This window comes from Argiope bruennichi, chromosome 8 (assembly GCF_947563725.1).
Source record: "Argiope bruennichi chromosome 8, qqArgBrue1.1, whole genome shotgun sequence".
In the NCBI taxonomy this organism is placed as follows: Eukaryota; Metazoa; Arthropoda; class Arachnida; order Araneae; family Araneidae; genus Argiope; species Argiope bruennichi.
The window spans coordinates 58,644,407-58,672,391 of record NC_079158.1 but is presented as its reverse complement, the minus strand read 5'-3'; the positions used below and the strand labels follow the sequence as shown (position 1 = coordinate 58,672,391).

The 27,985-nt window shown below is 27.7% G+C and overlaps 1 protein-coding gene across 4 annotated transcripts; it reads right to left on the bottom strand.

Annotated features, from left to right (window-relative positions):
• Window positions 1–2,516: 2,516 nt before the first annotated feature.
• Window positions 2,517–16,343, bottom strand: LOC129980971 (methylcytosine dioxygenase TET-like). Of its 4 annotated transcripts, none has more exons than XM_056091520.1 (5): window positions 16,255–16,343; window positions 13,058–13,124; window positions 8,369–9,816; window positions 6,715–6,831; window positions 2,517–6,308 (listed from the first exon to the last, which is right to left on the bottom strand). In XM_056091520.1, the coding sequence occupies exons 3-5, from the start codon at window positions 9,800–9,802 to the stop codon at window positions 4,644–4,646; spliced, it is 3,216 nt and encodes a 1,071-aa protein (XP_055947495.1). In that variant the 5' UTR covers window positions 9,803–9,816; window positions 13,058–13,124; window positions 16,255–16,343; the 3' UTR covers window positions 2,517–4,643. The 4 variants fall into 4 exon arrangements, with proteins under 4 accessions (XP_055947495.1, XP_055947496.1, XP_055947497.1 ...); XM_056091521.1 differs by lacking the exon at window positions 16,255–16,343 and adding an exon at window positions 15,679–15,882; XM_056091522.1 differs by lacking the exon at window positions 16,255–16,343 and adding an exon at window positions 13,603–13,621.
• Between the last annotated feature and the right edge of the window lie 11,642 nt (window positions 16,344–27,985).

The window sequence follows — 27,985 nt, the reverse complement described above, 5'->3', positions numbered from 1 at the left end:
AGAGTCAAAGCTGAAAACTGCATTTTAATTTCTTGAATACAACACCATTACTTGTGATCATATATACATAATTTGCTCTTAATTGTTCTTCCACAGAAAAATACTAGAAAAAATAAAATATGGGATATTAAAAAAGGGCAAATACTACTGAAAGATATATTCCATTAGCTCCACATCAGAATTGATTACATAACCAAAACTGAACAATATGCAGGAAATTGACACTAAAAATCTTATTTAATTAAAAAAATTAAAAAGCAGAACTTCAAAAAAAAATATATACTTAAAATTCTAATGAAAAGATGTTAGTTTAATTAGAATATTTTTGAAATTAGAAGTTAATTAGAATTGAAATTATTAGTTAATTAGAATATTTATTGAAATTTATAATGAAATTTGAGCAGTCTGTTTAAAATACAAATATTAAAAGAAAAGTCTGAAAATTATTTTCAGAATCAGAAGAGGGATATCAAGAACTATTAATTATTTAAAGATATAAAAAAGTAATTTGGAAAAAAAATTTAACCCTCAGTTTGAATTTTTCCCCCACAGTAATCGGCCCCCACTCCAAAGTAAAATATTCACCTGTATGAAGTAAAAAAAATATATATTACAAAAATTACAAAAAAATAGCATTAAATTTCAGTGATGAAATGTAATGACATATCCATGTTTAAAAAATAAAGAAAAAGAGCATAGAAAATATCTAAAAATTGGGTTAATAAAACAATTAGTCATTAAATGAATAATAAATTAATCTTATAAATATATTACTGAAATGTTTTTGTAGTCACTCCCTTCAACAAAATATTCAAAACAAAATTATGATTATTACTTGATCAAAGAAATGCAAATATGTCATATATTAGGGATTTGAATAAACCAATACTAATATGGTTTAAAAGAATGGCTAGATTGGACGAATCAGAATTGCTGATCTCAATAAAAATTATTCACTTAATCATTGAACTTAAAATATATAGCTTTGGAAATATGAATATTAATAGTATGATTAATGTTTCATTTTTTAAAAAAAATAATTAAATGTAAAATTTATAAAATAATTAACAATCTCATTTAGTAAAGATTGACTAACAACAAGATAATCTTGATAAAATTCAATTAATTAAAGTATCAATATTATATCTAATTTCAATAAAATTTTAATTGTACATCCTATTCATTTGTAAATAAAAACTTTATAAATAAGTAAATTTCTTGCAATGTAGAGGAACTCAAATGGATATAACAATCAAATACCAAAGAACATAATTGTATATATAAAACAAGAATATTAAAAATTTGAATAAGTTAAATGGCAAATTATTAGTACAATACACTATTATCAACATAATTATTTATTTTCATTCACTCCTATATTAAGCACATCATTTCAAAAGCAATTTACATGACATCTTACTCAGGCAATAAATTTCGATCAACTAAAGGAGATTATAAAATTTCCAATTAAAACATGAAAATAAGGGATAAAAATAAACTAAATACTATATCACATTATATATTTTTTCTTTGAAAAAATAAATTAGCAAAACAATGAACACAATAACATCCATAACAACACTCGTACAGTTCACACTAAATTTTAAGTAATAAATTAAAAATTAATACCAACAAAAGCAAAGATAGTTATCAGTATTTTTCAAGCTGCCCAAATATTACTTTTTGTAATATATTACATAATGCTGCTAATCAAAAAGTATTCATAGATTGCTTTAGAAATAATAGCGTTACAATAGCATAAATAATTGATTTAAAGAAATTCATTTAATTTCTTCATTCATCTTTGTTTTCATTTGATTTAAAGTTTAAGGTACAAAACATTCCATATGCAAATGATTCTATAAATTCAATGAGTAATGATATAATAAAAATTCTCCTCCTCTTTATAATGGTTGAATATTTTTTATTATATCATTTTCTTAAATGTCACTAAAATAATTTAAATCTGCATGATATTGTCTAAACTAGAATTAATGCTTATTCAAGGCAGGTGGGTAATTAGCATATAAAATATTCACAAGGAAGCTTATTTCGCACTAGTAGTACCCAAATAAAATACACTAGAGAATTAATAATTAATCTTAAACAAATTTTCTTATATTTCCTTTTAATTTTTCATTGTCCTTTCTGATTATTATGAAAAAAGAAGCTTAATACATCTAAAAATATAAAATTCTTAATCTTGCTTTGTAAAAACTATTTAGTTTTAAAGAACAAGTTTGGTACTGTAAATTTAAAGTAAATAAGCCTAATATAATGCTATAAAAATGAAGTTCAAGTCTCAATTAATAGCAAAAAATTATCACTAATTAAGTTAAATGTCAAAATATTTTGAAAATTACTCTTGCACTCCTCTTGGAATAAGAATTGAAATAATGTAATAGTTGAAAAGTTATATTTCTTGTAAGAATAAATAAATAATAAGAAGAACTAAAAATATGTTCTCTATTAGAAAATCAACATCTTTTGAATGAAATTGCATTTAAATAATTTTGTACTTTGTGACTTTTTTCCTGCCTTTTAAGAAAGTAAAAAATTACACAATTCCTATTTGCAAATTTATTCTGACACCAAAACTGAAGAATAGTAAAATAAAAATTACATATCATAACATATATTGTTACAGAATTACTTGAAAATATTAAGCAAATTTTAAAGAAATCTTTAAAAATGGGATGATTTGCTAGGTTATTTTTATTCATAAATAAATAATTTAAATTATTTTAAAATAAAGAATTTGAAAGATTACGGCCATCTGAGAGTTTTTGTCACAACAAGCAAGGTCCTAACACATTTAATCCTTAATTGAAAGCAATGAAATATAATCCAATAAATTATCACTCCTTTGAGATCTCAAAAATATAATGCTATAATGAAGGCAGCACACAAAGCAGGCTACAATTTTAAGGAAGCAAAATTTCAATAAGAAAAAATTATTATATATATATATATACTATTACTCAATGAAATAATTAAATATGACATTATTGAACTATAAAATGATTTGCTTTTTGCAATTCAATAAAATCACTTATATCTTATAAACCCCTTATACACTTACCTCACTTACCTGCACATAGCTGCAACTAACTGAATAATAAAAATTATTCGAAAAATACCTAGAGAATACTAAGAAATTAATAAAATTTTCAAGTATTTAAAAAATAAATATAAAATGCCATTTTTTTTATTTATTTATTTTTTGAAAATAGTAAATTTTTATTCATTTAATTTTGTAAATTCAACTGTCATTGGATAAAGTTTTAATATTAAAGTAAATAATGATTTTAAAATTGAATTACAAAAATTAAAGATTTCATTTTTAGCTATGTTTGAATCTTATTACAAAAAACACTGTATCAATATATGTATTCCCCAAAACTAATTAATCATTGTCTTTTCAATCTTTCAGAGACTATGATTTATAAGCATTAATTCATCTTAGAAAGAAACAAATGAACTTCATTTTAAATATGGATCTGTTCTCTATCACCCAACAAATATAAAAATTAATATTAAATGGCCATACTTAAAATAATTTTCATATGGAATATTCTGCCATGAAATATTTTATAGACTTTGTAAGAAATTTTTAAGGTCAAAAATGCATTTTTTTTTTCTAATTATATGTCAAATAATTAATGATTAAATATAAACAACATTATCCAAAAATGTTATTTCCAGACGCCCAAAACCGAAAATTCCAAAAGTGTAAAATCTGTATTATTCCACTATTTTTTAGAAAATAATTGTTAAAAGTATGATAAAGTCATAACCAAAGCAGAAATACTTGCCTTTTCTACATACATAAATTATCTTATGAAAATTAAGTAACTTTGCCATAAATAAATAAGAAATCAAATAAATAAATCGTTATCGACACTTGACCTGAGTATAAAAACATCTCACTGTGCACAAAATAAATCACACAGAATTTGACTGCTGATTGGTGCTTTCATCTTTCTAATGATAATTAATCTTAAGCAAATAAAAAAAATCAATCAAATGAGGTAGACACATAAATATAAAGCAGAGCTTCTTAAAATTTCCCATTTGTCTGCCTATTATATTTTATTATAATTTTTTTTAATATATGTGGTCTCATTAGTGTATAAAAAAGTTTCAGAAGAATCAAACATTATAGTGAAAAATGGATTAATGAACAAAATGTTAAATTTTAATCATAAAATGTTATTGCTTCATTTTTATAGATTAGCCAACTTTTCTAAACCAAAAATTCATTTATGAGACCTCATTTGGGATGGGGGGAGTCAAGATCCCTAGTTTAAAGAAGCCCTGGTATTAAGAATTAGATGAAAAAACAAGTAATACTTATAAAGATAAATTGCCTCATACATAAAGCTGCTAAAGCTAAGGAGTTGTACATATAAAAAGTCATTGACTATGACATAAAAATTTCTAGTATTAAAAACAAAAATATTAAAAATTCATGAGAAATGGCACTTCAATACAAAACATTTCATTCTTTCATGCAGGGAAGAGAAAAGTATAATTCATATATGAAACTAAAAAATTTTATAGAAATATTTCATTTGAAAAAGTAGTCTTCGAGTCATAAACCCCGAAGGACATCGGAATGCAAACTACAAAGATGCAATTAACTATACCGTGGATGGATTTGAAGACTGATTTTCTACAACTTCACAGTCAGGAGAAGTAGGAGGCACTTCTGTCTTTTCAGCTTCTTTCGACTGCCTCCACCAATCCGCCTGATTGGAAAAGCTTTTTCCAGCGTTGATTACATTGGCTGTCAGCAATGGATTAGATACTGAATTTGGTAGCTGAGTATAGAAGCTGTTATTAAAAGAAGCTGGATCCAATCCAGAGAGTGCATCATTACGACCACTATCTATGGCAGAAGAGAGAGGAAATGTAGTGGTGCCACTAGCTTGATTTGCATATGTCATTTTTAGTTGGCCCAGTTCTGATGTATTTGATATCACAGTATGGCCTATACTAAATAATGAATCTATAGCAGGAAGAGTAGGATAAGTATTTGATGTAGAAAAGTTCATTCCATTAAAGGAATTGATAGTATTTGAATATGTATTCATAGATGTGGTCGTATTCAATAAAAAATTCCCTTCCTCAGACGTTTCGTTAGAAATTTTACTTGCCCTTTCAACTGGGTTATTTGCAGATACAGAGATATTAGCAGACGATGTTTCAATGGTTTTATTTGGTGGTTCAAAATTTATTTGTTGATTTGATGAATAAGATGATACATTCTCTCGATTAGATGGAGAAGCTGTCGGATGTTGAGAATATGGAGATGATTGAGTTGATTGTCCAGATGAAGTAGGTGTGAAAACAGGCCGAGAGGAGGATTCATTAGCTGTGTTTCCAGAATATGAATTGACCTCTGAAGATGGTTGAAAATAGCGAGAATTATCATACATGGACTGATTATTTTGAGACGGGTATTCTGAAGTATTATTAGCTGCACTTGAAAAGGCATCTCTGTTAGAAGATTCAGAACCATAAGATTCAACTCTTGCATTGTTAATTTCACGATTATTTGCAGGATCAAAATACCTGCTGTAAGAATAACCATTAACTGTATCTTGCCCTAATCCAGAATAATTTAAAGTTCCATCTGAATTACTAGAGCCATTTCCAATCTCAAACTTTTTGGCTTCTTTGTCAGAATTCTGTCCATTTTGTACAATGTCCAAATCTATTTTGTTGGGAGATGGTGCCTTGCTCCATGCCAAACCAGACTCAGGTGAAGGATCAAGATTTTGAAGAGATTCATATGTGGGTTCAAGAGATTGTCCTAAATAACCAGATTCTTCATTCGATATACCAGAATCGGTAGGATTGCTCCCTGCCCTGCTGCGCATTGATGATGGTGTAGAAGGTGGTCGCTGAGCATATGTTTCACCTTCATTTGGTTGTGGAGGAGTTTCAACTGGGCTTATTGACTGTTCGGCATACATATTTCCAGCATTTTGAGAAGTGGAGTAATTTTGCATCTGTTCTTTCTGAGTTTTACGAGTATTTAAGAGATTTTTCAGTCGCGACTGTGCAAATTCATGCATTGTTGTTGATCCACTGAATTCTAACAGAGATTGATGATCAGCAGGAACATTCTGATTTTCTCCTTTTAACAAGTCAGCTTGACCATTAAAACCAAGTAACTGAGATTGTGAAGGAAAAGCTGGGTAGGCTGAATTCAAATCAAACAAAGAACTGGTGCTATTGTTTGGTGATTGACTAAGATTTTTCAACTGGCCAGCCATTAAGAAATCATGTTGCTGAAAGCCCTAAAAAAATTATTTCGTTAATTGCGTCAATTTGCTATGGAAGGAAAATACAGATATTTTTATCAATGATAATGAAAACTGATCAGATTCAAAATTAATCAAAATTGAAATTTGATTATTATTAGTAGGGTAGATCAGATATATTAAAATAATTATGCATTTTAATATACAAATCAGTGATTTAATTATTAAACAGCATTACTAATCTAACTTTGATAGAATTTATAATTAACAGTTAATCATGATTGGAATGTAACATTAATATATTTCTAAATTTGTTAATAATATCCAAATGAATGATAAAGTTGTGCTGATTTGTAAAAATTACATATTCCAGTAAACAATGAGATATGCTATCAATGAAAACACTTTAAAAGATAAAAATCTGTCAGCTAAATTTACTTACAGTAGGTGTTCCAGGAAGCTGAAGAGAGTCATTTTCATTCGTATAACTTTGATTGCCATTTAAATTTTGACTGTCAGAATCAATCAAAAGCTGGCCACTTGCTTTTGCAGCTGCAGCCTATAAAAGATTTCTCCATTTGAATTATATATATAAAAAAATGAATTATTTAGCACATCTTATAAAACATAGTTATAAATGCTATGAAAAAACATTTATTAACAAACAATGTCAGATTTTCCTTAAAAAATTTTAAGAAATAAACCTTTAAATAATTATACAAAAAGAAAGGAAGAAATTTGATTACTTTTTTTTCTGATATTGTAATTTTTTTTTTTTTTTTTTTTTGCAATACTGAGATAATTGCATGGAACGAAATAAATGTTAATTAGTTTAGATTTATGCACATTGTTTCAAAATTTGCATCAAATAAAAATTTGATGAATACTGCCTGTCATTTAAGGTATTCTGATAAGTAATAATCAGATTTGCAAGAGAAAAACCAGGATTTTATAAATTACAAATTATACAATGTTATCAACTTTCTCCTGTTAATAATACGCAACTGAAAAATTGATAGAAATAATTTTTTGCAATTCCTTGCATCCTTTGGTACCTGATATGCAAAGTTTCCATGCATAAATTCTAAAATAATTTTCAAATTAAATGAATTAAATATAACATTTCAAATTACTTCAATAATAGCTATCTTAATATTGCATGGATGATAAAATAATGTTATGGCTTGGGAGAGTAGATATATAGAATCCTAGATTATAACCAAGAATAGAAAATCGTTTTTACCACAAGAAAGGCAATTATTAGAAGAATATTATTACAACTTTAATACTATACACACACACACATATATATCAATACAATTTTTAATTAAAATTTAATCAACTGTATTTTGGAAAATGAAGCATAGTTGAATGATATATTTAATTATTAAAGCTATATTACTGTAAACACTGAATTAAAACTGCATGAATATTGTAATTGTTACTTTGTTTATTGCGTATAATAATATAGTTCACATGATGTATAATTTTTAAAAAATAACTACATATCAAGAAAACATACAAAATTATCAATAAGGTTTTAAAAGAACAAAACATATAAAAAAATTGAACTTAAAAACATAGTAGTTCCTATCAATAAGTTTTCAACATCTTTTGTTTCTTTTAAAATGGCAGACTTAACTATAGACCAAATTTGACAAATAACTGCATGAAAAAAAAAATCATAGCTTGACAGTTAGCTATACAATGTTTGTGAATCGAAAGTTCAGAGGCAAAATTATATTAAATCAATGGTAAAATTTAACCTCACTATCAATTTATAAATGACTAGTAAAAATAAAAACACTGAAACACTAACTTATTAAGTCATAAAAAAAAAACTATGTTTTAATATGATAAACTTTTAAAATGAAAAAGATAAGGCTATTTCTGCTTTGAGTCAGCATCCAAAACTCATCAAGTATAGTAAAGAGGCTGCAAAACCCGAAATTTTCAATACTAGTAGTTATATTTAGCAAGTGTTATTCCAATAAATAAAAAAATGACATTTAGTTACAATATTTACAAAGATCAATGTTGTCAAGGCCACAAAATAGTATATACTTCTTATTCATTTTAATGAAATTCTCACTCACTTTTTCTTTCTTCGTTTTCAATTGTTCACATTTTCTCATTTTACAAATCTGGTGACTCCTCACACTCTTACAAGGACCACAGGCACCACAATTAGCTTTGGTCTGACATCCAGGGCATTCACCACATCGTTTCCTCTTTTTCCTAGTGGCCTTTTCAGCCTCAGGTACAGATGTCATATTTGGCATTGGCTGATTCCACTGTTCAATTTGTGCTTGATGAGGAGGTGGAATATTATTATGCATTGACTGGCGTGGAGTAGTGGAAGACACTGAAGGCACTTGAAATGTGTTTTCTTTGTGTCCTCTTATATCCAATTCCGAGTCCAACTTCAGTAGCTTGGCTTCTGGATATGCTACCATCACTTGAGATCCAGGAATATAAGATGTTAATTGAGCATTATTGCTAGGCATAAAGGCATTTTGAAATGGTCGCAATGTGTTATTTACTTGTAAGGCATTATTAACTTGCATATTGATATTAGTAAGGCGAGAAGAAGGAATTAAAGTGGGATAACCTTGAGCATGAGGAGTTAAATGCTGAAGATCCGGATGATCCATAGCTTCTTCTAGCATTTGTGAATCATGAATTCCAGTAGGACTGGAAACTGACGAAATGCAGGAAGGAGGTCTACCAGGTGTTTCTACAGATCTTGGAGCTTGAACATCAGACATCGATGCTGATTTTGATAAAAAATCTTGATTTTTAAAAGAATTTCTATTGTCGACTTCTTTCAAATTATTTTTGTCTAGAGGAGAACTTGGGGGCCTTTGCTGATGTATCATATCATTTGCCATCTCTGTCATTGATTGTGGAGTTGATGGTTGATAATCTGGTCCATTTAAACCTCGTTCCCATGGTCTATATCCTACATTACCTGATGGAGTTCCATCACGTGACGGAGGATTAGGAGTTGGCACGTTACTCATCGAACTATCATTTGGACTTTTGGGCATCATACGAGTAGCTAAACCTTCAGCAGAAGCATCATTATTTGGCACAGATGAATTATTTTCATTGGTTCTCTGTTCAGGTAACTCCTCAGTTCGCAGTTCAGAAGCATAGGCAGTAAGTGGGGAAGAATTTATAGAAGGGAATCCGACTTGAAAACTGGATCCACTCACAACAGCTTTGGCATACAATTGTTCTTGAGCACGGGTATCTATGACTTGATTATGAATAAAACTAGGTGATGATGATACAGCACTAAAACCAGTTGTATAAAATGCTGGTCTCATAGCATCAGGTAATGAATATTCTGGCGGATAATGAGGAGTTAAAACACTGTATGAGGTACCAAGATGAGTATTTGGTGCAGTCATCCAATTGTCTTGCCCTAGGAAGACTGTTGATGTTCCAATGCCTGAAGCTGGTATGCTAGTTGCATACCCACCAGGCAAAGCAGCTGGCACAGCACCTTGTCCACTTTCATTCATCTTTAATGACACATCTATAATTAAAAATTAGATATTAAAAATTAGATATTAAATATTATAAAAAGTTGACAAGAAAACATTGAAATTATATTAAAATAGTACAAATTGCATATTTAAAAATATTCTGGGTATTTAATGCATTGAAATTCCCTGTATACTTATAAATGTAGTATTAATTTGACAGATGTGTGGCCAAAAGCACATAAATTTTGAATAAACTTTTATTTTTCCATGAGAGGCATGATTAATACACAAGGATAAAGGAGGAACATGAAATGGTAAAACTATTCCCCAAAATTTAAATTAATTTAAAAGCAAATGAAAGTGGAAGAAATTGTTCCCTTTAGTGATTTTAATACGAGATTCTGATAGGAATTTCTTAACATGTGTAAACTTACAAAAGGAAATCGTTGGTATTTTTGAAAGGAATGCATAGAGATTTTTTATCCCTTTGCTTGGAGCACAACAGACTACCAAGATCAGCAATTTTTTAGAGTACATGATAAAAATAGTTTTAAAAAAAAGTGGAATTTGGATCAAAAAGTAAGAGAATGTATAACACTAGTGTACATATGGTACAGAAATCGTTCTTATTACTTACTGTAGAGGCAACAGTCAAATGTAAGAAATATATTATTCGAATTTCAGAATGCTTTATATTTTTAAAATTGTACAGAATTCAATTTAGAATTTAAAAAATTTTAAAAATATGCAAATTATTATTAGAAATGTTCTTAACAAAATTCTTCATATAACCAAAAATTTCATTCAGTCAGAGGAAAGAAGATACAAAAGAAATAGGTGTCAAAAAAAATTTAATTAAACTCAAAAGTAGTCTGTTGCCAGATGGTAAGTCTATGATCAACCTATGGAAATTGATGTTTATTTTTTAAAAACAACTATCTTATAAAAAATGGTTTTATTATCTTAAGATTCAAAAAGTTATCAATTAATTGATGCTGATTCAAAAAGTTATCAATTAATTAATGCTGATTCTATTTCCATACAGTTTTTTTTTTCCCCTTTAAATTTAACCCTTCAGCACACACCTCCATTTTTCTTTAACATGATCACATGTGATGGGTCATTTTGATCCCAAATTGTTGGGCACTTACTCATTATCTTATAGGCTATGTATATAAAAATATGATTAGAATATATAAATGTTTTTCCACAAAAATATGTTCTTATTTAGGATCAAATATAAATTTTAATAAGAAATTTTAAAAATTTAATTTAGGCCCCATTTTCATACTTTTTCTGTATTCACTACCATTTTCCCGATTTCATTCACATAAAACTATTATTTTTAATATAATTAATTTTTTTCTGTATAAAAATATTGGAAAAATAAGGAAATCTATAATTTACATTGGAACATTTTTAGAAAAAAAAGCCTAAACATACCATTTTGAAAATTAATATCTTTTATTTTTTATATATATACTACTGTTCGTTTCAGTATTCTGAGAAGACCACTTTTTGACGATTCTATCTTATTAAGCAGAGTGACGCAGAAAGATGAACGCATTTCCGGAATTCTTCGTCCTTCTTTGACCTTGATTTTCACCCTATAAGATACTTTTTTGTTTTCAGGTGCGTGTGAATATTGTGTCATTTCAGACCGTAATATTTTAATTCAGTCTGCAAGTAATCCAAGTTTATTTTATTATTAAATGTAAATATCCCCTCCTTTCATCTTGCCTCTCACCCCTATTTTGATGAATTAAACCCATCCAAACACATGAACAAAAGTGCAGAAAGTTTTAGAATCCGCTGTCAAACAAACAATATCAGTAGGGAGACTTGTGAGAAGATCTCTGAAACTGTATAGCTAACTGACATATGCATAATATTAAAAGAATCTGAAATAATAGTACACGCAAGGGTCAATTGGATCCCAGCCTTCTTGTAAAAAATAAGATACACTGTTTCACTGATTTCTGCTGGTTTAATCTTCTAGTTCCCTCATGAAGGTATTGGAAGTAACAACTATAAACTTTTATAAATTCCTACAATTTCTAAAAAAAAAACTTTACTCTAAAGAGAAAAAGATGGCTTCAAAAAGATCCCATACATGTGCTGACGGGTTAATTTTTTAAATTCAATTTGAATAACAATGTTTTTAAATGCTTTGATGGAATTCAAACTAATCAATAAAAGCATTCAACCACACACTTTTAACTCCATAGTAAGACTTTCACTTCCACTTTTATTTCGTAACATCTAAGCTTTTTAATTTATAATAAACTTATTAATTTGAATTTATATCTTTTAGTCATATCATATAACAAGGTAGGCAAATTTTTTTAAAGAATATTCCACATTAATTATTTAACAACCTAAAAAGTCAATTATCAAGGCAAACAAGTTGATTCTCAAAAGCAGCTACTTTTAGAAAAAAAAGTAACATAACTAACTTAAGATAAGAAAAACAAAGGAAATTAAGATTTAAATTTTAAAATATTATATAGAGAGTAATTTAAAACAAAATATGATAATGAAATCAAAAGAAGAAATTCTCCAATTTTAAAAGTGTGTAAAAACTACTGAATGCATGGAACTCTGTATTTTACTTATATTCAATTGCACTTCAGATATTCTAAACAATTCTGCATTTTCACATATATATCTAGTAAATAATATATATATATATTATTAGTAAATAATATATATATATATATATATTATTTACTAGAAGGACTTTTTCCCCTATAGATAAATCATTCTAAATTAATATTTAAGAATAATGCACTAACATAACAAATCCCTTGAATAATGTAGTTTCGAAGATTAATTTTAAATTTCACGGTTAAAAGACATTATTAAATATGCCAATTTACATGCCCATTTTTTTTTAAAAAATAAAATTGAGAAATTCGATATTAAATTTGTTAACTAATACAAATGAAATAACTTTAATAATGGATTAAGTTTTTTGATTTACAATTTTGCAAAATTAAAAACTTGAAGCCTTGTTTTTAATGTCCAAATTCTCAAAATTCACATATCCTTTATATTTCTAAAATATATACATATATTTTTTTTATTCCAATGAATATTATCAACCAAATGTACTGTTTCCATTTCCTAAAAAAAATTTATAAAATGTGAAGATCTATACTTCTAACATTCACGATATTATAAAATATTCAGAATTTGAAATGTTTACATTTACAGAAGTTTATTACTAAATGTAAATATCAACTATGGTTTACAAACAAAATTAAACATATTTCAATTAACTGTACTCACTTTAATTAGGGAACAAGTTAATAGTATCTGGATGGGCAATTTTCCTTTATCTTTGGTGGAATGCATTCTAAAAATTAAAAAGGAAAAAAAAAATGAAATTTGGAAAAAAATTGTAATAAAAAATATCTAGATAAGATCAAAATTTAATTATCAGGCAATATTCTAAAAAATGACGCAACTTCAATAACTGAGTTTTTGAAGACACTAAACAACTGCAATTTGTAATAAGATGGACGAAAAAGCAAATGAATTGGCAAAGAATTCTCTCAAAAACTGTTTATTCACTACAAAGTACTTAAAACTAAATTTGAAAGTAAATAACCAAATTTAACAGTAGCTTTTAAATCATGGCTCACCTAGGATCGTCAACCAATTTTGTATGTCAAGGAATTAAAGTCCAGAGGATCTTAATTTTCAGTTAATCTTAATTTTGCAAATTAGATTTTTAGTAAAATTAAGGCATGACAATAAAAATTTTAAGCAATCAAAATTCTCCAATAAAAAAAATTTTAAAATATGCAAACTCCTTCAGCTTAATTCCATACCTATATTTATATGTTCTTCCAGCATTTTCCCATAAAAGTTTTTGCAGTCCTAAGTACAAATATCTCAAAATATTCTTTCAATATGTTATATATTTCAATATATCATTTATTAAACACATGTAGGTATATAAAATTAAGATTCAAGGCATGACAATAAAAAATTTTCTATTCATAATGAATGAAACATATATTATTAAAAATAAACTAGAAAAAACTTCTGGTAAGATGTCGGCATTTTGTTTAATAAGTGGTTGTCTTGTCATGTTTAAAATGTCTTCTTTAAATATTATCCAAGTTTTAATTTTTAAAACAGTTCTCTTAGAAAATGGCTGAATCTACACCTTCAAATTTTTATAAATTATTTTACTCTTAATAGAATTTGATTAACTTTAAAGTTCTAAAAGACCACTAATGACTGTGTACTTAAAAAGAATATCTATTATTTTCTTATTTATGTTTAATCCTGAGATTTGTCAACACACAATAAGATAATGATGGATAAAAATTTATTAGAATTATTTATTAAAAATCAAGAATTACAAAAAAGATTTTTTTTTTCAGAATATTTTAATTTGAATGAAGTAATATTCTACATTGAATGAAAAATTTTCTGCATTGTTTTGGAAAAAATGTTATATAAATTACAAATTCAAAAATCTGTGTACAATCTCAGAAAGAAATAACCATTACATTTTAAGATGTTTTCAAGTGCAGTTAAAATATACAAATCAAAAATCTAACAGATTATAATTCTTAAAATCTAATAATCAATTTAAAAAAACATGCCAGTTAATGTTTATCCTCAAAAGAAATGGCTATAAATAATGATTAAAAATATAGCCATGATTTATTTTAATTAGAAAATTATAAGAAAAATAATTGCAATTGCATAATATAAGTGATCAAACTGCAATAATATCTTTAAATTACTTATTTGATTTTAGCATCAATGACTTGATTTAAGCATATTCCAATGACATTCACAATTAGCATTTCCTTTATTCCAGCAAATATGCAAAAGGCCCAAAAACATTAGAAAAATCCTTAATTTCATTTAAAAAATGAATAAAATAGACATAAAGCAGTCATAAAAAATATAAGATAGCTTCCAAAGCTTTAAAAAAACCTTTATATTTATGTTCCAACTTTTCAATACTGAATGCATTAAGAATTAAAAAAATAAAAAAATATATGGTAGTTAATCATCAATCGATATTTGATTAAATATATTTTGAAAATTTCTATAAAATTATTCAGATGTACTTGTTTTTATAAATCATTTTTGCTAAGTCATGCAACTGTAATAATTAAAGTTTTTGTAATCCTATTTATAGTCATGATCTAGAGTTTAAAGAGCTCTTACATTAAATCTATTAAAATAATAGCACACATTTTCAAGACATATTCGCAAATATTAAAATTCAGCACCTAACTTCATACTGGAGTTGAATAAATTTTAAAGGATGTTATTGGAGAATAAATTTTAAATCACAGGTAAAATACCTTCAGATAAATTAAATGCAACACTTCAAAAATAATCGGATTTAGTGAGGCCTTATATGGTTATAGTATATATATAAAAGAATGTCTGCTACAAAGAAATATTTAAAACTAAAAATGAGTTATAAGTAAAAATGTAATGCTTAAAACAAACCAGCTTCTTTAAATATATCCAAGACATAAATATAACGTTTTATATGATTAAAATACTATAATAAATGCAGACATCACCAAATGAAACATAATTAAGAATTTCACACTCGCAGTTACATATAATACTTAAAAAATAATATTAAAAATCTACTGCAAAAATGTAAGATATAATAAAATAATATTAAATTAAAAAGAATGCAGCAAAAATAAAAATTATTTTAACTCCAGAATTATCAAAACAATTAATTTGTAAATACATGTAAAAACTAATTCAATAACTTTAATATACATTTATTAACATCTAACTAAAAAAAATATAATCATATAAAGTTACAATTAATTCCTTATATAATTAAAGCTAAATACAAAAATACGAACGCAAATTCTAAAAATAACACTCGATCAAAACAATGAAACACTAACCCACTAAATCCAGACAAAACAAACAATCACAGACGATAAGATCGATGAATGCAAAAAAAAAATTCAAAATAGCCATAGGGATCAAAAAGTACATCGAAGTTATAACTAAAAGAAAGCTGTCATGGCTGTCATTACGCACTTCTGAAGCTTTAGGGGAATCCGTCGCGTTCTCACAGTTTCCCCAGAGAAAAAGTATATCACATCCAATTACCTTTCGAGAACGCGATAACTGGGAAAAGAACAATACCGATTCTTAAGAGCCGTGACAACAAAATTAAAAATAAATATTCAAAAGTTGAAAACAAACGGGTCAGCTTTCGGATGGGAATCCAATAAAAAAAATAGACGGCAGCGTTTACTATTTTTCTTCGTTTATCTCTTCGCTCATTCGGCGCGAGTTTTTCTCTCCATGAAAGCCAGAGGGCACGCATCACAAACAAAAAGAGATGGCGAATGCATGAAAAGACAATCTATAAATAGCAGCAAATACCACACTTAGCGCTAAATGTGTTATCAAATTGCAAACTTCGTTCTCAGATTGTAAAATAAAAATAATATTGAGAAAATCGTACTTACTATAACGCCATTTCAAGCTTTCGTTCACCCATGCCTACTTGCCTCCTAAGCCTTCCCTTTGTCCTGTCCTGCTGCTCCTCAGAATCGATCCCATCCGGATGTTCTCTACTACTCTCCCCACACGCAAATTGGTTTGAACCTACGTTTAGATCACGTGACCCGCACTCTCTGTTTCCGGTTCTTCACCTATTTGGCCAAGCTGTGATGTTCTTTACTAGCTATCGCGAAGATAAATTTGGTTCTTTTATTTTCTTTTTTCTTTCTTTTCTTCTGCAGCCACTATTACGCTGAGATGTGTTCTAGTTATAAACTAAATATAACTTTTAAAATAACGCTTCATCATTTTGATTATGAAATACCGAGTTCTTGCTTGAGATATTCAAAGTCAATTACTTACCTACATTTTAATCATTATTACTTGTCTATATTTTAATTATTATTTGTATAAAACATTATTCAAATTTTTTACAAAACGTCAAAATAAATTAAAAGGATATTCGAACTTGTATACCAAAATTTGGTGGCATGATATGCTTTTAAGATTGATCCACCTATCTTTATAACATTTTTCAAAAGCTATTTTTATGTATAGCAACAATAACATACATATAAAATAATGTTATACTCACGTGTGATTATAAAACTAAAAAATGAAAAATATTATTATAAAATATACTCAAAAATATTTTGAAATTTTTAAAAAAATAACTGAAAAAATTGCCATGAAATAAAATTGGTATCATTAAAAATCTTTCTTTAAAATTTTAAATTGGAGTTAAAGTGTAATAAAATACTCTCATGTTATTGATGAAAACATTAACGTTTTGATTAATTTTTAATAAAAAATCTAATTAAAACTTTGAAAAATCCTTCTCTTATTAATTATCATGAATAACTAATTATATTGTAAATTTTGCCATTTCAGGTTCATCGATTTACTGTCTAGAATGTTCTACCAGATTTTTAATTATTTCTGTCGCAATTAATAATAAGCTAAGGGGCGGACACAGACTAAAATTTTAGGGGGGGGGGAGAGGGAATCATGCTCAAATATATAGTTTGGGGTACAGAAATTTTCTGGAGGGGTTTGGAGGAATCAATGAAAAGCACCAAATCGAGCGGGAAAAAAAGGCGTTTGAGACCAAACTGTACTATTATATGTCATATGACTTTATTTTAAATGCAGAGTTAGAGCTTAAATTTTCATTAAGTAATTTCGTTAAAAATTAAAGGATTTTTTTTAGTGTAAATCATTACTAAAGCTTCCGTAGCCAATCGTTGACCTTAAATTTATTTCAAGCTTCGGCCACATAATACTTAATATATATAATATATAGAGTATATATATAATATATTACAGCTTCTTTGATAACATATAGAAACGCCGTCTTGATTATGTAGAATGTATTATGTCTAGTGTTCATAACAGTGACTAAACAGATTTCCCGACGACGAATTGGCTGTTCATCAATGAAGTATTTTTGCTATTTTTAGGATTGGATATACAAAGCAAAAAAGTGAATTATAAAAACAGATCCATTAATCAATCCAATTCAGTTCAATTTTTTTAAAAAATGATCAATCATATATATCCCAATCAATTGCTCAAATCTAATCAACCTTATGGCAGATTTTGTTACAGATCAAAAAATATTGTCTAAGATCTGTCTGGGATCATGATCTCCATGACCCCCCCCCCTCCTTTGTATTTTCCCTTAAGTATGTTTGCCTATAACAGTTAAAAAGTGCTATCTAATATCAATTAAAAATTATAATTTGTGATAGCAAAGAGGGTTTACAAGGTCCAGCTTGCATCTTGTAAAGGAAAATTAATAAAAGTGTACTTATTCGACTTCCTCTAGACGTAAGCATTAAAAAGGAATCTTCACATCTCATTTGAACAATTTCTTTTAATTAAAATGTACGTTGCTAATTCGGGAGTTCATTTTTGTTGTTAATTTAAGGAAGCGATGTAAAATAAAAGTATCTGTAAAATAAAAGTATTAGGGGAAAATTCAGACTGTTGTGATACAAGAATTATTAATAAAAGAAATGTAAGAATTTGGAGGAACTTCGTACCATATATTTTGTTAAAATGTGGAGTGAAAATCTTCAGAAATGTTAAATCCTCAGTAAAACATGGGATTTACTGATTGAAGCAATTTACAGGTTGTTTAAGTGAGCGTAATTTTGAGTTAAAATGGGTCCCAGATGCGCACTGATTTAGTCAAGAATCGGCAGAATTTTTTTTTTTCATTTGTTTCAATAAAACTATTTCAAAATAATTTTATTATAAACAACACCACAAGGAGGATAAATAAAGTTTTGGCATGCAGTTGTGTTTTTTGCATTTTGTCGAATTTGATCTTCAACAATGAAGTAGAAGTACTAAATATTTTGATAACCCTCTATGATAGGCAAATGAAGCCAATAATTATCGACAGCTGAATAAATTTTCATGAAAAAATACAATATTAATGACTGCCCACATAACTAAAAGAACATACAATAGATTTCATGTGAATACGGAAGAATTTATCTTGTAAAAAAGTTATTTTTTTCCAAGTAAGTATCTGATATAAAATTTAATATATGCAGAAAATAATTAGTTTAATTATTATAATTATCATAAAACAGAAAAGAAATATTTATTTCTTAAAGCATTTGTTTCTTAATAGCAAATCAAAAATGTATTCACTAAATTCATAAGCATAAATCAAAGTACTCAGATAAAAGAAATTTTAATAAAATCACTCAAAATTGGGGCAGTATTTGAGTACAGGTTCAGTAATCTGAGTGAAAAAAATTTTTAAACAGATTTAGATTGTTTGTAAACATTATGGCATAAAATTTCACATAAATGCAATGAACAGAATTTTTTCGCATATCTATAGAAATTAAGAAGAAAATAAAATTTAAAAAAAAAAACTTTTTTCTCTCTCTTTTTTTTTTTTTTTTTTTCATAGGGGATCATGTTGATTAAATTTTAAAAATTAAATTATAATCCTTCAATTTGTCAAAATTTTAGTAAAAATTCGATTTGTTTACTCAGGACAAAAACTCTCTCAGTTATCTATTTATTTAAGAGAATAATATTCATTCAATTCGTGTAGGTTGAATGAATATTATTCAAAAATCTGCCTCTATACTCTAGTGGAATCATGAAATTATCAAAACCAGATTAATATGCAAGGTTGCTTGCTCAATTTTGGGATATCTAGATTATTTTTTAGTGAAATTGATTAACTAACTGACTAATGTTTTCTTGCTTTTTTTAGTGAATTTCTTGATTTTTTTCAAAGAAATTTAAAGCATAAATGCGAGCACTCAAACATATTTAAATAAAATTTAGTATCTTTGAAATTTGGGGACATTATTCTTATAGCATTTTTAATTAATTCCCTTTTGCAAGTTATATATTCCCTTTTTTGAAATTATAATTGTATATTGCTTTATAATTTTAAAACTATTCGATTATTTAATAAAATATTATTTATATTATTTTTAAAATTTCAGTCATCATTTTAACTATTTTATTTGAAATTACCTTTAAACCTGAATATCTTTATAGGCGAGGGAAACAAACCAATTTTCTTGAAAATACTCGGAAATTAAATATTTTGTAATTTTAGTTTGTCAGAATTTGCACTTATAACTGCTTATAAAAAGATTAAAAATGAATTCAATTAAGAAATAAAGATCGTTTTGAAAGTTGAGGGTGAGAAAAGGGAGCTCCAAAACTTTCATAGTCTGAGTACCTTAGAAAAATAGAAGTCGATATAAACTAGTATCGTCTTTATCTTATTTATGCAAAACTAGTTGTAGTTTAATCATTTCTTTTACCATTAATAACTAAAATATTTTTGATGGACATGAACTATCTCATATATATATATATATATATATATATATATATATAGTATATAATATATATATTTCGTGTATGTCGGAAACGGCACTAACGACTTACTTTATAAATTTTACCTTATATAAATTTTATTTATATAAGGTTTTCTTTTTAAGTTTATAGAAGTGCCTTTCTTTAAAAAAAAATGTAATTTCACCAAAAAATTTTTTTTTTATAACTACTATTAGAACAACTATATTCAACTTCAGCAGGGCAGTATGGGATATGTAGTATAATGGTCAGAACAACACGAATAGTGCGGGTGTTTGTAGGTTCGAGTCGTGATTTTTCCTGTATTTTTTTACTTGTTTATTGATATTTAATATTTTTGCCTATAAGGTTTCTCTATAGGTGTCATTTCCGAAATAACACGATTTTTCCTAAAAACACACACGTTTCTTTATAACTAACTATTAGAACCTTTTTCTATCTGCCCTCATCTAATAGCGCCATTTTGGACCCTATTTCATCGTGGTAAAACTGAGTATAAGTAATGGTCACACTATAAAATGAATACTGTAATATAGCAGATTGTTTCGAATAACATGTTAAACTAGTGCATTCGTGATTTTTTTTATTATTATTATTTATTTAAATGACCAGTTCATACGTAGGTAAGACTGAAAAATATTCATATGTAATCAGTATTGTGATTCGTATCTAAATATTTTCTCCCAAAAAAATACGACTTTACAAAAAAAAAAAAAAAAATAGCTGAACGAAGCTTGGTTTTCCAGGTAGATAGCGATTTACCAATGGTTGATATTCTTCAGATTAACAGATTATTTCCGATTTAATTCAAAGCAAAACATAATTCAAGCAAAATAATTTACTCATCCTCACATTTTTTATTATGTATAACATAAAAAAATCATTTTTCTGTTTAAGTCACATCTTACCAGAAACGTCTAGAAAATTATGATTTGTCGATATTCTCCCCAAATGTTTTCAGCGTCTCGAAGTCTTTCGAAGTGGTGGATGCAGTTCGCAGCGAATTACTCAAAGACAGACCCTGAAAACAAGCAACTCAAACACAAAACCGGGGCAACGAAGTAATTCCATCCCTTTGAAACTAGTTTTCTGCGTGACCTTTCACCCTTGAAACCCCCCTCTACAAATCCAGATTCCAAGCACCAGTCACAGACAGCGCGATCCGAAAACCAAATAGACTGTTTACTTTTGCGGTCGTTCGCCGATCCTACGAAAATGAAAAATCAAACGAGGGGTTTAGATCTTTTATTTAAAAACTATTGCCATAATTAATATTTTATAAGTCAACTTTTATTTTATTTATTTATTTGAGATTTTTTTGGAATGAGTCTTCACAAATTTTTGACAGAAGCATAAATATAAAAATCTTCACATACAGAATGAGATGAAATACAATGCAAAATAGGCAAATCAAGCCTTGAAGTTTCGATTAGTGATTCGTACAGACAGAGTGACTTGCAAAAAATGCAATCATTTTTTTTGTCTAGTCTTTAATTTATAATTTGCTATTCTAAATGTTATGGACTGTTGAAATCAATTGTTTTCACAAATTTATTTAATTTGATTAAATCAAAATTTATTTAAATTATCTTTTAACTGATAATTAAATTATGAAAACGTTCAAATAATAATGAGAGATTCAAAACTAGTTTACTTAAAGAAGTGAAAAAATGATAGCAAAAATTCCACTTTCACAAATATGAAACAAATCAAGTTAAATAAAGTATTTTAAAATAAGATTTATTTATTTACTGAAAAATGTAACAAGAATCTTTACAACATTCTATAAGAAAAGTTAAGTAAGTGGGCAGACTATATTATTAAATAGGCAAAGTCGGCAAATGATCAAGGTATTCCAGATTTTTTAGCAGCATTTTCAGAAAAAGTTAATTTTGTGCTTTCATTAAATTTGCAATTGCAATGCACTCGGGCCTATTCAAATTAAAATCAAGTGTAATTTAAATTTTCTCTAACATTAATCTAACAGTATTACTAATTACCTTTTGCAAGTCTTATACTACATTGCTTTATAATTCTAATTTGTGAATATATTAAAATGGTATACTTAAAAATATAAAAGATCCTGTATATAAAAAATAATTCTGATGCCTAAAACATATGGAGAAATAATGCAATGGAAATGCAAATAATTATCAATACAAAGTACATTAATACAATCTATAGATTGCTAATGTGGCACAAAAATCTCTTTTATTACTTCATGTCGAATGGCGGCAGTCAAATGAAAATAAACCATTATACGAATTTCAGAGTGCTTCATTGGACGTTTTTGCAGCTGCATTGAATTCATCGCTTGGCACAGTTATTTAATGAAGCAGCAAAATATTATTAGAAATGTTCTGGAGAATTTTCTTTCCGTATAACCAAAAATTGCAACCAGTTAGAGGATAGAAAAAAGTTTTCAAGAGAATTAAAAATAGGCTTCAAACAGAACATTTAAACGAGCTAAAAAATAGGCATAACCGTTGCGAGATATGTAATCGTTATTTCTTACAAAAATTGAGGCTTCATATCTTCCAAAAAAATTACCTTAGAACTCGATAAAATTTCTTTTTTATGACATTATTTCCGTACAATTTTCATTTAATTTAAATTATATTTTTAATTCAATTTGATACACAACTGATTTGAAACAATGGTTTCAAATGTTATTAACAGAATTGAAATTCATGCATTAAAAAACATTTATTTGCTTCTTTTTGCCAGTTATTGATCCCGCAATAGGATTTCCACTTTCACATTTATTTCGTAATATATACACTTTTTAATTTGCAGTAAACTGATTCCATTAAATTTGTGTATTTCAGCCATATCAAACATCAAGAAGATGAATTTATATGATCGTGCGTGTGTGTATGTATGTGAGTATGTGTGTGTCGATGGGTCCCGACACACTTCCACGTAATTAAATGTAAACATATTTGAGCAGTTACGTGGCCGAATCGAAGAAACTTCTGAAATTTTTAAACTATGATTTATTTTATCCGGGAGGCACATTATATACAAGAAGCGGTGATGAAACTGATGTTCTTTCACATCGCGATACAAGTGCAGAAGAGAAAAAGAGACTGAAATTTTCCCTACAGTGGTCTTTTTCTATAAGATTGTCATAGCGATTTCTTTGACATGTTTAGTCTTAGGAAAGGGAAATTTAGGTATCTTTAAAAGAATGTGCCAAGCATTGAGAATTTTTATCTTTTCATTCAGAGCGTGAGAAAATGCTGAGATTTACAGTTTTATAGAGCGAGTATTAAAATTAATTAAATAAAAAGTGGAATTGGATCAGACAATAAGAGAACAATTTAGAATGAAGTTAATATGGATTAAATTAAGATAAAAATTATATTTTAATTAGATTAATATATACCGAATTTATATTATTAATATATACAGGATTACCGAGATTAATATATACAGGAATACGGAATTCGATCGACAAATTGAGAAGAGTGATATTACGCATACACAAGAGGATAAAGAATCACCATAAAGCATAGGGTCCCAAACGACGTTAAGTAGGTGAAAATCGCAAAAATATAGGGAGTCCGAAAACTGTTGAAAACTGTAAAAAATTAATAAAAAAATAACAAATGTTATTTCACCTATGAACTTTTTTTAGGTAAAAGTACATTCTTAAAAGTTTTTTTTTTTTTTTTTTTTTTTTCCCATTTAGGTAACACGCCCATTTGATGATCCAGGGGGTCATAAATTACTGAAAAGACGAAGTAGTTTAAAACCCATATTTGCAAAAATATTAAAACTTGAAGAAAAATAAAACCTTGAAAATGCAAATAATTTTATATTCTATAATTTGATATAAGCGTGTAGTGTGAGAAATGGGGAGTTTTAAAGATATTCAACAAAAACTAAAATGGGAACCAGAAAACATCGCTGCAACATTAGTATCGATGCTCGCAGAGACCTTTGTCAAATTCATAAGATAAATTCAGAGCAAGCATAACGGACATTAAGTAGATGAAAAATTACCAAAAGAAATAGGGTCACAGGTAGCGTTTTTCAATGAAAATCACAAATCAAATGGAGTTTGGACGCTGGGTGCTTGATGCTATACAGGAAGATGCACACTTTTCTGCTGGAGTTCTAGGATCAGATGAAGCCTGCTTTACGAGAGAAGGTCTTCAACACGCACATTGAGAATATTTCGTCATTCGAAAATCCCCACATCACTATCTCGTCGAACGTACAACACAAGTTTAATATTAACATCTGGGCAGAGTAATCTATGGGAACCGTATCTTCTGCCCGAACGCATCAGCGGCACAAGATACCTTGTTTTCTTCCAGCACATACCTCCGGATTTACTACAGGGAGCACCGACAATTGTACGCCAGAACATTTGGTTAATGCATGAAATGCCAGCACATTTTAGTTGCATTATTGAAATCTGATTTGTTGTTTGCAAATGAAGTTTAACGACCATCAATTCTGCAATCCATCAATTCTCATTAATGACTACTTTCCCGCTGCTTTTATTTTCCTCGAACGTAGGGAAAATTTACATACGAGAAGGCTTATTCTTCTCGATTACCTTGTTCCTAATCCTCGCATTGATAGAGCCATTCTCTTCACCAGACTCATTGTCTTTTCGACGTCTGTTTTTGCGATTTTCACTGAATAAACGTTACCTGCGAACCCTATGTTTTCTGGTAATTTTTCATCTACTTAATGCCCATTATCCTTGCTTTATATTTATATTTAAAATTTGACAACGATCATTGCGAACATCGATACGGATGTTGGAGCGATGTTTTCTGGTTCCTATTTTAGTTTTTGTTGAATATCTTTAAAACTCCGCAGTTCTCACACTACACGCTTATATCAAATTATAGAATATAAAATTCCTTATATTTTTAAACTTTCATTTTTCTTCCAGTTTTGATATTTTTGCAAATATGGATTCTAAACTACTTTATTCGTTTTCCATAATTTATGATCCTCTAAATCATCAAATCCGCATGTTACGAAACATGGAAAAAAAAAAAAAAAAAGTTTAAGAATGTGCTTACACTTAAAAAAAATTCATAGTTAAAACACCATTTGTTATTTTTTTATTAATTTTTTTTTACAGTTTCCAACAGTCCTCCGACTCTCTATGTTTTTGCGATTTTCGCCTACTAAACGTCGTTTGGGACCTCATGTTGTATGGTGATTCCTTATCCTCTTGATGCCTACTATCAACCCTCTGAATTTTTCGGTCGAATTCGGCAACACGTATATATATATATATAATATGTAAATCATTTAATGGCCTACTGGTCGCCAAAAGCGGCAAGTAATAAAGAAAATATCCATAATTTGTTCCGATCCTGTCATTAAATAATAGATTGATTTAAAAAATCCTGTAATTTTATTAATACTCGATGTGCTGAAATTAATTCGCTCGAAAGTGATTGACAATCAAGTGTTTTGCTAGCTGTTCAAAATTTGTTACTTAAAACTGGCTATAAAAAGATTAAATAAAAAAAATCATTAAAAAAATATCTGGTTCAGGAAGTTGACAAGGGGGAAAAGGAGATCCCGTGACTTGTAATGCCTGAAGGTCTCTAAAGTACTTACTCCGGCCCTGGAGTGCTCATGATCCTCTTTTCAAATATGCACTGAACTACGGTGAATAGAAATCCAGTTTAATTTTGAATTTTTACAAGAGGATAAATTTATCACAACGAACAAGAAATATTTCTTTTGTCACATTAAGAATGGAAGTAAAAAAAAAAAACCTATATATTATTACTTAATAATCTTGATAATCTATTTCAATTTTCTAATTTTTTTTCATTGAAAAGGAAAAAATTTTTCCAAATATTTGGAGAAAGATAAGGAATATTTCAGTCTTTTTTCTTTTTTCCCCACATCTGATATGAATATTCCAGTCTCCTGCCCATTCAAACTGAGAAAATAAAAGGGGTGAGATAAAAAAAAAAAAAAAGAATGAATTCGGACTGTACTCTAACATTCAAATAAAAATACAACTTAAAATTTTGTCTTATTTTAAAATTTATTTTTTGCAGCTTAAACGTGGAAGTTGAATATAAGATGTATTAATATAACATACCTGTCAAAGCATACATTTTCAAGTCATTTTTAGAGAGGCAAAACTTATTTACATATTTTTAACACATTCATTGCCATGTAAAGCAAGTACGTCCCACGGGTACTTGATTCGTTCATACTGCATAAATCGCGAATCTTTTGTTTTTTATCCGTAGCTAATGACGATTTTTACTGGTCATATAAGTAAATAATAAGTGGTTTATCCTGGACAACCAAACAAAATCAGTTTGTTAGTTTTATGTTTGTGACACCTGTTTATGGCATATCTGCTATCTGTTGAGTATTTGATGACGAATTCGCTACTACTCGGATTAATATTCATCCATGAAATTTTTGAATTCATCCTCTACATCGGATAGAAAGTATATCATACATTAATTTTCTACCCATATTTCTTTTAAAATATATAGAAAATTATATATTGGACAAAACTGAGGGGTATGGGCAATTTTCTATTATATTATTTTGCTCTTCGTTGTACTGGTAGCAAAATGCAATTCCGAATAAACAACAAGAAGAAGTATGATCTAGTTGTGAATCACGTGAGCATCACTCGGGTTAAAATTTTTTTAAGCCGAGTGATGCTCATGTTTCTTAACATGAGCATCTAATTTTCTTCTTCTAATTTTTTTAAGCCGAGTTTCGATCATGTTTTTTTAAACGATCGGCTTAAAATTTTTTTTATATAGGAAGTCACCTGAGTCACATTTACTTCACGTACAAAACATTATTTTCGACAGCTTAGTAAAAGAATAATTTTATCAATAACTTTTATATTAATATTCTTATAATCAATATGTGCAATGAATGAATGAATTATTTCTTATGGTCTGACGGAACCCCTCCCCCCCCAAAAAAAAATGTTATATGGCTATTCACATGTTAAATATCATGTGCCATTGTAATGTTATTATTCCTATTCGATTCTTTTTTTAATATTTCAAAAATAATTGCTAAGTTTCGATCATGTTTGGTGATGGTTGAAATTCTGGGAATCTCTCAAGTTTTTACTTACTAACAATTGCCTATTTCAAAACGCTGATGTAAATATTGGATTGTGTCTCAAACTATAAAGCATTAAATTAGAAGTAGAAGTTTACATATTAACACAGATTAAAGATGAGAAACATCTAGAGAATCTTAATAAATAATTTTTTAAAAAAATAACCTCTCAAATTTTTTTTATTAGGAACTTGGTAGATGTTTTTATTGAATTGCGAAGATAATATTTCACAACTTGAAATATATTTTTAAAGGAGAAAAATCAGAAATTCCAGTTACATTCAAATCATAGTTGCATTTTATTTTTTGCTTATAAATTATGTAATAATATACATCTAAAGTTTTACCAATAGTTTCATATTAAGACATATATTATAACACAATATGATTTTTTAAAAATTCTGTCTATAAGAATTTTTAGGAAGAAAATGTTTAAACAAATTATAAATTTGTTTTTAAAACTATGCTTTAATTTCTCTCTCAAAAATGAGAAATATATTTTTATGTTTTTACTTTGTAATTAAATGCTAATTATAATATGGAATTATTGCAGTTTTCGAATTGTTCAATATTTATAATTTATCTCGAGTTTACTGTAAAAATCATTTTTGAAAAGATGTAGCATATTAATAGATGGTTTTAATATATTTTGACTTGCTGTTTTTGTATAGCACATTCTGTATATTGGCAAATCTCCCTAAGTTTGTATTTAATAACGAAGCCGGGTCATATTTACGT

What these genes read in the sequence shown, in the direction of transcription:
- LOC129980971 (XM_056091520.1), bottom strand. Translation starts at nt 9,802, where the DNA reads ATGAATGAAAGTGGACAAGGTGCTGTGCCAGCTGCTTTGCCTGGTGGG. An exon ending in TGAAAACGAAGAAAGAAAAA is followed by an intron (nt 6,832 to 8,368) that starts GTGAGTGAGAAT and finishes AATCTTTTATAG; the next exon opens with GCTGCAGCTGCAAAAGCAAG. An exon ending in AGCTTCCTGGAACACCTACT is followed by an intron (nt 6,309 to 6,714) that starts GTAAGTAAATTT and finishes TAATTTTTTTAG; the next exon opens with GGCTTTCAGCAACATGATTT.